Genomic DNA, 12,799 nt, shown 5'->3' with positions numbered 1-12,799 from the left:
GTCCGCCACAGCGTACCAATGGATGCAGAGTCCACAACAGCGTACCAATGGATGCAGAGTCCACAACAGCGTACCAATGGATGCAGAGTCCACAACAGCGTACCAATGGATGCAGAGTCCGCCACAGCGTACCAATGGATGCAGAGTCCGCCACAGCGTACCAATGGATGCAGAGTCCGCCACAGCGTACCAATGGATGCAGAGTCCGCCACAGCGTACCAATGGATGCAGAGTCCACAACAGCGTACCAATGGATGCAGAGTCCACAACAGCGTACCAATGGATGCAGAGTCCACAACAGCGTACCAATGGATGCAGAGTCCGCAACAGCGTACCAATGGATGCAGAGTCCGCAACAGCGTACCAATGGATGCAGAGTCCACAACAGCGTACCAATGGATGCAGAGTCCACAACAGCGTACCAATGGATGCAGAGTCCGCAACAGCGTACCAATGGATGCAGAGTCCACAACAGCGTACCAATGGATGCAGAGTCCACAACAGCGTACCAATGGATGCAGAGTCCGCCACAGCGTACCAATGGATGCAGAGTCCACAACAGCGTACCAATGGATGCAGAGTCCACAACAGCGTACCAATGGATGCAGAGTCCACAACAGCGTACCAATGGATGCAGAGTCCGCAACAGCGTACCAATGGATGCAGAGTCCGCAACAGCGTACCAATGGATGCAGAGTCCGCAACAGCGTACCAATGGATGCAGAGTCCGCAACAGCGTACCAATGGATGCAGAGTCCACAACAGCGTACCAATGGATGCAGAGTCCACAACAGCGTACCAATGGATGCAGAGTCCACAACAGCGTACCAATGGATGCAGAGTCCGCAACAGCGTACCAATGGATGCAGAGTCCGCAACAGCGTACCAATGGATGCAGAGTCCGCAACAGCGTACCAATGGATGCAGAGTCCGCAACAGCGTACCAATGGATGCAGAGTCCGCAACAGCGTACCAATGGATGCAGAGTCCACAACAGCGTACCAATGGATGCAGAGTCCACAACAGCGTACCAATGGATGCAGAGTCCACAACAGCGTACCAATGGATGCAGAGTCCGCAACAGCGTACCAATGGATGCAGAGTCCGCAACAGCGTACCAATGGATGCAGAGTCCGCAACAGCGTACCAATGGATGCAGAGTCCGCAACAGCGTACCAATGGATGCAGAGTCTGCAACAGCGTACCAATGGATGCAGAGTCCACAACAGCGTACCAATGGATGCAGAGTCCACAACAGCGTACCAATGGATGCAGAGTCCACAACAGCGTACCAATGGATGCAGAGTCCACAACAGCGTACCAATGGATGCAGAGTCCACAACAGCGTACCAATGGATGCAGAGTCCACAACAGCGTACCAATGGATGCAGAGTCCACAACAGCGTACCAATGGATGCAGAGTCCGCCACAGCGTACCAATGGATGCAGAGTCCGCCACAGCGTACCAATGGATGCAGAGTCCGCCACAGTGTACCAATGGATGCAGAGTCCGCAACAGCGTACCAATGGATGCAGAGTCCACAACAGCGTACCAATGGATGCAGAGTCCACAACAGCGTACCAATGGATGCAGAGTCCACAACAGCGTACCAATGGATGCAGAGTCCACAACAGCGTACCAATGGATGCAGAGTCCGCAACAGCGTACCAATGGATGCAGAGTCCACAACAGCGTACCAATGGATGCAGAGTCCACAACAGCGTACCAATGGATGCAGAGTCCGCAACAGCGTACCAATGGATGCAGAGTCCGCAACAGCGTACCAATGGATGCAGAGTCCGCAACAGCGTACCAATGGATGCAGAGTCCACAACAGCGTACCAATGGATGCAGAGTCCACAACAGCGTACCAATGGATGCAGAGTCCGCAACAGCGTACCAATGGATGCAGAGTCCGCAACAGCGTACCAATGGATGCAGAGTCCACAACAGCGTACCAATGGATGCAGAGTCCACAACAGCGTACCAATGGATGCAGAGTCCGCAACAGCGTACCAATGGATGCAGAGTCCACAACAGCGTACCAATGGATGCAGAGTCCACAACAGCGTACCAATGGATGCAGAGTCCGCCACAGCGTACCAATGGATGCAGAGTCCACAACAGCGTACCAATGGATGCAGAGTCCACAACAGCGTACCAATGGATGCAGAGTCCACAACAGCGTACCAATGGATGCAGAGTCCGCAACAGCGTACCAATGGATGCAGAGTCCGCAACAGCGTACCAATGGATGCAGAGTCCGCAACAGCGTACCAATGGATGCAGAGTCCGCAACAGCGTACCAATGGATGCAGAGTCCACAACAGCGTACCAATGGATGCAGAGTCCACAACAGCGTACCAATGGATGCAGAGTCCACAACAGCGTACCAATGGATGCAGAGTCCACAACAGCGTACCAATGGATGCAGAGTCCGCAACAGCGTACCAATGGATGCAGAGTCCACAACAGCGTACCAATGGATGCAGAGTCCACAACAGCGTACCAATGGATGCAGAGTCCGCAACAGCGTACCAATGGATGCAGAGTCCACAACAGCGTACCAATGGATGCAGAGTCCGCAACAGCGTACCAATGGATGCAGAGTCCGCAACAGCGTACCAATGGATGCAGAGTCCACAACAGCGTACCAATGGATGCAGAGTCTGCAACAGCGTACCAATGGATGCAGAGTCTGCAACAGCGTACCAATGGATGCAGAGTCCACAACAGCGTACCAATGGATGCAGAGTCCACAACAGCGTACCAATGGATGCAGAGTCCACAACAGCGTACCAATGGATGCAGAGTCCACAACAGCGTACCAATGGATGCAGAGTCCACAACAGCGTACCAATGGATGCAGAGTCCACAACAGCGTACCAATGGATGCAGAGTCCACAACAGCGTACCAATGGATGCAGAGTCCACAACAGCGTACCAATGGATGCAGAGTCCACAACAGCGTACCAATGGATGCAGAGTCCACAACAGCGTACCAATGGATGCAGAGTCCACAACAGCGTACCAATGGATGCAGAGTCCACAACAGCGTAGCAATCCGCTTGTCGACCTCACAATCCCCTTTTCCCCTTTACCCTCACTTATGAACAAGTGGTCTACCAGGGTCAGGATCTGGTCCCCAGACTAAAGACGACACATGGATTTGGAGGAGCTGATTGTAATCCCGGTCACTTCACACTGGGCTGCAAAGCCATCCAGTGAGACTTAAAGATCCTGGCCCAATGAAGCCAGCAGGACTTTGTCATTTACAAAAAGCAGAGACCTAATTCTGGTGTCACCCTGACTGGACCTTGACATTCTCTCCATAAAAGTCATGAACAGAATGCGTGACAAAGGGCAGCCCTGGCGCAGTCCAACCTTCACTGGAAACAAGTCCAACTTAGTGCCAACCCGTGCGGAGCGAGCTCTGACATCAACCACAATCAGACACTGTGGTACCTCACACTCATGGAGCACTATCAACAGGACTTCCCAAGGGACACAGTCAAACATGTTCTCAAAGTCCACAAAAGCCATGTAGATGGATTGGGCAAACTTTTAGGCCCCCTCAAGGGCCCTGACAAGAGTATTGAGCTGGTCCACAGGTCTACAACTAGGACGAAAACTACTCTGCTCCTTCTGGATCCACTTTTTGGCTATCTGGCGTAGCCTCCTCTCCAGAGCAGCTGAATAGATCTTACACGGAAGGCTGAGGAGTGTGATCCTACGATAGTTGGAACACACCATCCGGTCCCCCCTTCTTAAAGAGAGGAACCACCACCCTAGTAAGCCAATCCAGAGGCACCTCCTCCAATGTCCAATTCTGCACAATCTTGTCAACCAAGAAATATTACAGCCTTCAGAGCCTTAAGAACTCTGGGTGGGGCGGATTCACTAGCAGTCTAAACAAAGATGGCCAGACTTCCCTGTCCCAAGCCTTATCCTCTAGTTCCACTGGCATAATCCCTCTAGCATGTCCTAGGTCTACCCAAGGCCTCCCCCTGGCTGGACATACCCAAAACACCTCACCCAGGAGGCATGTGTAGTAGAAGCCCGGGGCCACCTCAGCTGGCCTCTCTTGACGTGAAGGGGCAGCATCTCTACTCTGAGCCTCTCTCGGACACCCCAGCTCCTCTCCCTATCTGGCTGCTCTCAGACATCCTGCGGAGGAAACTTGTTTGTTACCTTGTCCGTTAATCATTACCAAAAGCTTGTGAACATAGGTGAGGGTAAGAATGTAGACTCAGCGGTAAACCGAGAGCTTGGCCTTGTGGCTCAGCTCCCTCTTCACCACACAGACCGGTACAGTGACTGCATCACTGCCGCGTTCTAGTCTTCCTTCACTTGTGAACAAGCTCCTGAGATACTTGAACTCCTCCCACTTTGCACCATCGGAGCCAACTCACCACCAGAGGGTGGTCGGTAGCAAGCTCTGCCCGAGAGACAGCCACAAAAGTCAGCCATTGAACTGCGGCCCAAAGTGTCCTGGTTCCAGGTGCACATGGAGACACCCTTAATCTTGAACACGACGGATCTAAACCACTTGAATGTAGACTCCCGATCACGCCAGCACATCAAGGGAATCATCCTGGGGAGCACGCTCCAGGACTCCCTCTAGGGAATCCAAAAGTACCCTGAATGTACTCCTGGCGTGTCAACACCAGCAACAGTCAGGACCAGTCCCCTGACCCGGAGTTAGAGGGAGACTCCCCTCGGGTCTCATGGCTTCAACTTCAATGGACAGGCCCTCAGATATCATAAATATAACAACTTGTGTGGCACGTCTTACTTTTCGCTGTCCACGGCGGCCAAGTTGGCTCTGGAATCGTACGACGGCGACGGAAAGACCAGCGAGATGCCGTGCACCGCCATGCAGACGGCGCCCCCCACAGAGCCGAAGCAGTGGTGCAGCGGCACAGGAAGGCAGACTCGTGTGTCGGGCTGAGGAAGAAGCACAGGAAGTGGTGCCCTAGGTGGTACTGTTAGCACACGCCGCCACTCACCCGCCAGTCGAAGCCCACGCGTTTGCCCCAGAAGAAGGCGTTGTTGACGATGTTGTGGTGCGTCAAGGTGGCGCCTTTGGGTCGTCCCGTCGTTCCCTGGCGACACACACGAGGAGTCTAGGACCAGGCGTGACGACATCGTGCGCTCACCTGGCCGACTTACGGAGGTGAACAGGATGTTGACGGGCTGGTCAAAGGACAACTTCCTGTGGAGCTGCTCAAGTTGGCGCAGGAAGCGGCTGCTGCCCGCCTGCAGCACCTCATCCAGGTGGAAGGTTCCGGGCTGGCGGCTGTCCAGGACGATCACGCTGCGCAGGTCGGGAAGTCTGTGCACACGTGACATGGTAACCTTGGCCTGTTGCCGTGGTGACGTCTTTGGTGCCGTGGTGACGTCTTTGTTGCCGTGGTGACGTCTTTGTTGCCGTGGTGACGTGTTCCTGATGCTACCTGCGGCTCTGCAGGTCTCCTGCCTGGCAAGACTCCAGCTCGGGACACAGAAGTCGCAGCATGGCGCAGTACTTCTGGCTCTTGAAGCTCTCGGGACACACCAGCGCTTTGCAGCCGGCCTGCGCACACACACACACACACACACACACACACACACACACACACACACACACACACACACACACACACATCTTTAACACACACACGTACACTTTGGTAACACACTCATGCACACACTTCTTTAACACACGTACACAAACACAGACATCCACACTCATCTTTAACACACACATGCATACACATCTTTAACACACACATGCATACACATCTTTAACACACACATGCATACACATCTTTAACACACACATGCACACACATCTTTAACACACACATGCATACACATCTTTAACACACGCATGCATACACATCTTTAACACACACATGCACACACATCTTTAACACACACATGCACACACATCTTTAACACACACATGCATACACATCTTTAACACACACATGCACACACATCTTTAACACACACATGCATACACATCTTTAACACACGCATGCATACACATCTTTAACACACACATGCACACACATCTTCAACACACACATGCACACACATCTTTAACACACACATGCACACACATCTTCAACACGCACATGCACACACATCTTTAACACACACATGCACACACATCTTCAACACGCACATGCACACACATCTGTAACACACACGTGCACACACATCTGTAACACACACATGCACACACATCTTTAACACACACATCTTTAGCACACCCATCTTCAACACGCACATGCACAACACACATACACATCTGTAACACGCACATGCCCACACATCTTTAACACACACACGCGCACACACATCTGTAACACACACGTGCACACACATCTTTAACACACACATCTTTAGCACACCCATCTTTAACACGCACATGCACAACACACACACACATCCGTAACACACACATGCACACACATCTTTAACACGCACATGCACACACATCTGTAACACACACGTCCACACACATCTTTAACACACACGTGCACACACATCTGTAACACACACGTGCACACACATCTGTAACACACACGTGCACACACATCTTTAACACACACATCTTTAGCACACCCATCTTCAACACGCACATGCACACACACATACACATCTGTAACACGCACATGCACACACATCTTTAACACACACACGCGCACACACATCTGTAACACACACGTGCACACACAGTGCACACATCTGTAACACACACGTGCACACACATCTTTAACACACACATCTTTAGCACACCCATCTTCAACACGCACATGCACAACACACATACACATCTGTAACACGCACATGCACACACATCTTTAACACACACACGCGCACACACATCTGTAACACACACGTGCACACACAGTGCACACATCTGTAACACACACGTGCACACACATCTTTAACACACACATCTTTAGCACACCCATCTTTAACACGCACATGCACAACACACACACACATCTGTAACACACACGTGCACACACATCTTTAACACACACATCTTTAGCACACCCATCTTTAACACGCACATGCACAACACACACACACATCTGTAACACACACGTGCACACACATCTTTAACACACACATCTTTAGCACACACATCTTCAACACACACATGCACAACACACACACACACATCTTTAACACACACATCTTTAGCACACACATCTTCAACACACACATGCACAACACACACACACACATCTTTAACACACACATCTTTAGCACACACATCTTCAACACGCACATGCACAACACACACACACACATCTGTAACACACACGTGCACACACATCTTTAACACACACATCTTTAGCACACACATCTTCAACACACACATGCACAACACACACACACACATCTTTAACACACACATCTTTAGCACACACATCTTCAACACACACATGCACAACACACACACACACATCTTTAACACACACATCTTTAGCACACACATCTTCAACACACACATGCACAACACGTGCACACACATCTTTAACACACACATCTTTAGCACACACATCTTCAACACACACATGCACAACACACACACACACATCTGTAACACACACGCGCACACACGTGACCACGCTCACCATCCGCAGCGCAAACTCCGCCTCCTGCAGCTGATAGGCGGGATTGAGGCAGACCTGTGGAGCAGCAGAGGAGTGAGGAGGAAGTAGCGGCGGTGACTTCCTGTGCGAGACGTCACCCACCAGGACGAGTCCCGCCTTGGCGCTGGCGAAGAAGAACAAGATCCAGGTGTAGGTGTTGGGCGCCCACAAGGCCAGGCGCTCCCCCGTCTGCAGACCCAGAGCCAGCAGGCCGGCGGCGAGGCGGTCCACCTGCAGGAAGTCCAGCGTCACACACAGGAACAGCCACCTGCGGCATCTTACCAAAATAAAAGCACCGGCCTCCTCCTGGAACTGAGCGAAAGTCTTGCGGACGCCATCTTGCACGAACACCAAGGCCTCGCGATCAGGCCAGCGCTCCGCCGTCTTCAGCAGGGCCTCGCCCAGCGTGGCGTGCTGCAGCGTGATGGAGGAAGTGCCGTGGGCGTAGCTGCTGCTCAGCGCTGGTCTGATGGGCGGAGTCTCCACGTGGATCTGCCTGCTCGCCACCACAACACACATCACTTGCAGTCTCACACACAAACATCAGCTCCTGCTACACAACTACTACCTTTTTACACCACCTGGACAGGGGACAACAAAACAAAGATACACAACTACTACCTTATTACACCACCTGAACAGGGGAAAACAAAACAAAGATACACAACTACTACCTTTTTACACCACCTGGACAGGGGACAACAAAACAAAGATACACAACTACTACCTTATTACACCACCTGGACAGGGGAAAACAAAACAAAGATACACAACTACTACCTTTTTACACCACCTGGACAGGGGACAACAAAACAAAGATACACAACTACTACCTTATTACACCACCTGAACAGGGGACAACAAAACAAAGATACACAACTACTACCTTATTACACCACCTGGACAGGGGACAACAAAACAAAGATACACAACTACTACCTTATTACACCACCTGGACAGGGGACAACAAAACAAAGATACACAACTACTACCTTATTACACCACCTGGACAGGGGACAACAAAACAAAGATACACAACTACTACCTTATTACACCACCTGGACAGGGGACAACAAAACAAAGATACACAACTACTACCTTATTACACCACCTGAACAGGGGACAACAAAACAAAGATACACAACTACTACCTTATTACACCACCTGGACAGGGGACAACAAAACAAAGATACACAACTACTACCTTATTACACCACCTGAACAGGGGACAACAAAACAAAGATACACAACTACTACCTTATTACACCACCTGGACAGGGGACAACAAAACAAAGATACACAACTACTACCTTATTACACCACCTGGACAGGGGACAACAAAACAAAGATACACAACTACTACCTTATTACACCACCTGGACAGGGGACAACAAAACAAAGATACACAACTACTACCTTATTACACCACCTGGACAGGGGACAACAAAACAAAGATACACAACTACTACCTTATTACACCACCTGAACAGGGGACAACAAAACAAAGATACACAACTACTACCTTATTACACCACCTGAACAGGGGACAACAAAACAAAGATACACAACTACTACCTTTTTACACCACCTGAACAGGGGACAACAAAACAAAGATACACAACTACTACCTTATTACACCACCTGAACAGGGGACAACAAAACAAAGATACACAACTACTACCTTTTTACACCACCTGAACAGGGGACAACAAAACAAAGATACACAACTGTTTCATTACACCACCTGAACATGGGACAACAAAACAAAGATACACAACTACTACCTTATTACACCACCTGAACAGGGGACAACAAAACAAAGATACACAACTACTACCTTATTACACCACCTGAACAGGGGACAACAAAACAAAGATACACAACTGTTTCATTACACCACCTGAACATGGGACAACAAAACAAAGATACACAACTATTTCATCACACCACCTGAACATGTGACAACAAAACAAAGATACACAACTATTTCATTTCACCACCTGAACATGTGACAACAAAACAATGATACACTACTATTTCATAATACCACCAGAACATATGACAACAAAACAAAGATACACAACTATTTCATAATACCACCTGAACATGTGACAACAAAACAAAGATACACAACTATTTCATAATACCACCTGAACATGTGACAACAAAACAAAGATACACAACTATTTCATAATACCACCTGAACATGTGACAACAAAACAAAGATACACAACTATTTCATAATACCACCTGAACATGTGACAACAAAACAAAGATACACAACTATTTCATAATACCACCTGAACATGTGACAACAAAACAAAGATACACAACTATTTCATAATACCACCTGAACATGGGACAACAAAACAATCGTACAGCAGAAGGGAGTCCTCCCATCCAACTAGCGGCCAATGTGCCCAACATGGAAGACGTCATGGCGACACAATGGAGTGAGCATGTGACTCGATACGTGAGTGAGGCACAGAAAGTATCACCAGAGGAGCCAAAGCAGCAGCTACTGCTTGATAAAACAGTGGCCCGAGATTGTAAGAAGAGACCGACCCACCTGTGCACTGCCTGGATGGACTACAAGAAAGCCTACGACTCCATAGATACTGGAATGTCTGGAACTGTATAAGATCAACAGGAACCTAAGTGCCTTCATGCAGAACTGGATGGAAATGTGGAAGACAACCCTAGAAGACAATTCAAAGCCGATTGCCCAAGTCAACATCCAGTGCGGCGTATACCAAGGAGGTCCTCTATCTATCTGTTCTGCATAGGTCTGGACCCCCTCAGTCAGATCATTACGAATATCGGTTACGGGTACTCATTCCGTAGTGAGGCGACAATCAGCCAGCCGCTCCACATGGAGGACATCAAGCTGTATGCCAGGAATGAGAGAGCAATAGACTCACTGCTCCACACCGCCAGCATCTCCAGCTTTGACATAGGAATGTGTGGCCGGATGGTCTCAAAGAGAGGCTAGATGATCAGGACTGAGGGGATTGACCTACCAGAGGGAAACTTAGGTGATATTCAAGACAGCTACAAGTACTTTGGCCTCCCACAGGCTCATGGAAACCACGAAGAGGCCGCAAGGAAGTCAACCACAGCCAAAGACCTCCAGAGAGTAAGGCAGGTCAGGTCCTAAAAAGTCATCTGAAGGGTAAGAACAAAACCTGCACCATCAACATGTAGGCACTACCAGACATCAGACACCCCGCTGCTAGCATAAGCTGGCCAGAGGAAGAGATTGAAGCCACAGATATCAAGACAAGAAAGCCCCTCAACATGCACGGAGGGTTCCGCCCCAAGTCCGGCACCCTGAGGATATACACTAAGCGGAAAGAGGGAAGTCCAAGGCTGTTGAGCATCAAGGCCACAGTCCAGGATGAAACATCGAAAATTCCAGAATACATCAAAAATGTGCCCGAAGGATGAACTGCTAAGTGAATGTTTTAGGCTGCGTGCAGAGGAGGAGGAGGAGCAGATATGTTGGAAGGACAAGGTCTTACATGGCATGTACCACCGTCACATGGAGGAAGTGGCTGCTATCAAGAAATACTACCAGTGGCTGGAAAATGCAGGCCTGGCAGACAGTACAGAGTCACTCATCATGGCAGCACAGTATCTAGCAGAGTAGATCAGACCCAAGATGCAGACTGTGCAGAGGCCCTCATCATGGCAGCACAGTATCTAGCAGAGTAGATCAGACCCAAGATGCAGACAGTGCAGAGGCACTCATCATGGCAGCACAGTATCTAGCAGAGTAGATCAGACCCAAGATGCAGACTGTGCAGAGGCCCTCATCATGGCAGCACAGTATCTACCAGAGTAGATCAGACCCAAGATGCAGACTGTGCAGAGGCCCTCATCATGGCAGCACAGTATCTAGCAGAGTAGATCAGACCCAAGATGCAGACAGTGCAGAGGCCCTCATCATGGCAGCACAGTATCTAGCAGAGTAGATCAGACCCAAGATGCAGACTGTGCAGAGGCACTCATCATGGCAGCACAGTATCTAGCAGAGTGGATCAGACCCAAGATGCAGACAGTCCAGAGGCACTCATCATGGCAGCACAGTATCTACCAGAGTAGATCAGACCCAAGATGCAGACTGTGCAGAGGCCCTCATCATGGCAGCACAGTATCTAGCAGAGTGGATCAGACCCAAGATGCAGACAGTCCAGAGGCACTCATCATGGCAGCACAGTATCTACCAGAGTAGATCAGACCCAAGATGCAGACTGTGCAGAGGCACTCATCATGGCAGCACAGTATCTAGCAGAGTGGATCAGACCCAAGATGCAGACAGTACAGAGGCCCTCATCATGGCAGCACAGTATCTAGCAGAGTGGATCAGACCCAAGATGCAGACCGTGCAGAAACAGTCCCGCACATAGTAGCAGGCAGTAAATGCTAGCTGGATCAGCGGACATGGAGAAGCACCACCCAGTGGCGAGGATAGTAGACAGGAACATCTGCAACCAGTATGGAATAGAAGTACCCAAATCCCAAAGGGCCAGACCACAGAAGGTGGCTGAGAAGAAAAGGGCCAAGGTTCTGTGGGACTTCAGCTTCCAGACTGACAGACAGCTTCTGGCTAACCAATAGTAGTAGTGTTGGAAAAGGAGCTCAAAAGTTTGGTGGTGATAGATTTGGCAATCCCAGCTGATGCCAACATCAGGAAGAAGGAACACGAAGAACTTGAAAAGTACCAAGGGTTGAAAGAGCAGCTGGAACAGATGTGGAAGGTCAAGGCAAGCGTGGTCCCCGTGGTAGTGGGGGCCCTTGGAGCAGTAACCCCCAAACTGGGAGAATGGCTCCAACAGAACCCAGGAACAACATCTGAAGCCTCAGTCCAGAAGAGTGCAGTCCTAGGAACAGCCAAGATACTGTGCAGAACCCTCAAACACCCAGGCCTCTGGTACAGGATCCCAGCTTGAGGACCACACAGATATCACCCCACCAGGGCGAGAAGGAGACCTTTTTTTATGTACAAACCCTGTTTCCACATGAGTTGGGAAATGGTGTTAGATGTAAATATAAACAGAATACAATGTTTGCAAATCCTTTTCAAGCCATATTCAGTTGAATATGCTACAAAGACAACATATTTCATCTTCAAACTCAT

The 12,799-nt window shown here is 49.7% G+C and overlaps 1 protein-coding gene across 1 annotated transcript in view; it reads right to left on the bottom strand.

Annotated features, from left to right (window-relative positions):
• The window catches only part of LOC133535894 (medium-chain acyl-CoA ligase ACSF2, mitochondrial-like), a 48,174-nt gene that overhangs the window by 15,066 nt on the left and 20,309 nt on the right, over nucleotides 1-12,799 (bottom strand). Inside the window, exons 2-8 of the mRNA XM_061875932.1 lie at nucleotides 7,960-8,155; nucleotides 7,762-7,890; nucleotides 7,642-7,695; nucleotides 5,458-5,576; nucleotides 5,174-5,336; nucleotides 5,011-5,106; nucleotides 4,797-4,948 (exon numbers count right to left, since the gene is read on the bottom strand). Coding sequence (XP_061731916.1) covers nucleotides 4,797-4,948; nucleotides 5,011-5,106; nucleotides 5,174-5,336; nucleotides 5,458-5,576; nucleotides 7,642-7,695; nucleotides 7,762-7,890; nucleotides 7,960-8,155 — 909 coding nt within the window. The remainder of the gene's footprint in view (nucleotides 1-4,796; nucleotides 4,949-5,010; nucleotides 5,107-5,173; nucleotides 5,337-5,457; nucleotides 5,577-7,641; nucleotides 7,696-7,761; nucleotides 7,891-7,959; nucleotides 8,156-12,799) is intronic.

Source organism: Nerophis ophidion, linkage group LG17, assembly GCF_033978795.1.
Source record: "Nerophis ophidion isolate RoL-2023_Sa linkage group LG17, RoL_Noph_v1.0, whole genome shotgun sequence".
NCBI lineage: Eukaryota > Metazoa > Chordata > Actinopteri > Syngnathiformes > Syngnathidae > Nerophis > Nerophis ophidion.
This window is presented reverse-complemented; position numbering and strand designations above follow the sequence as displayed.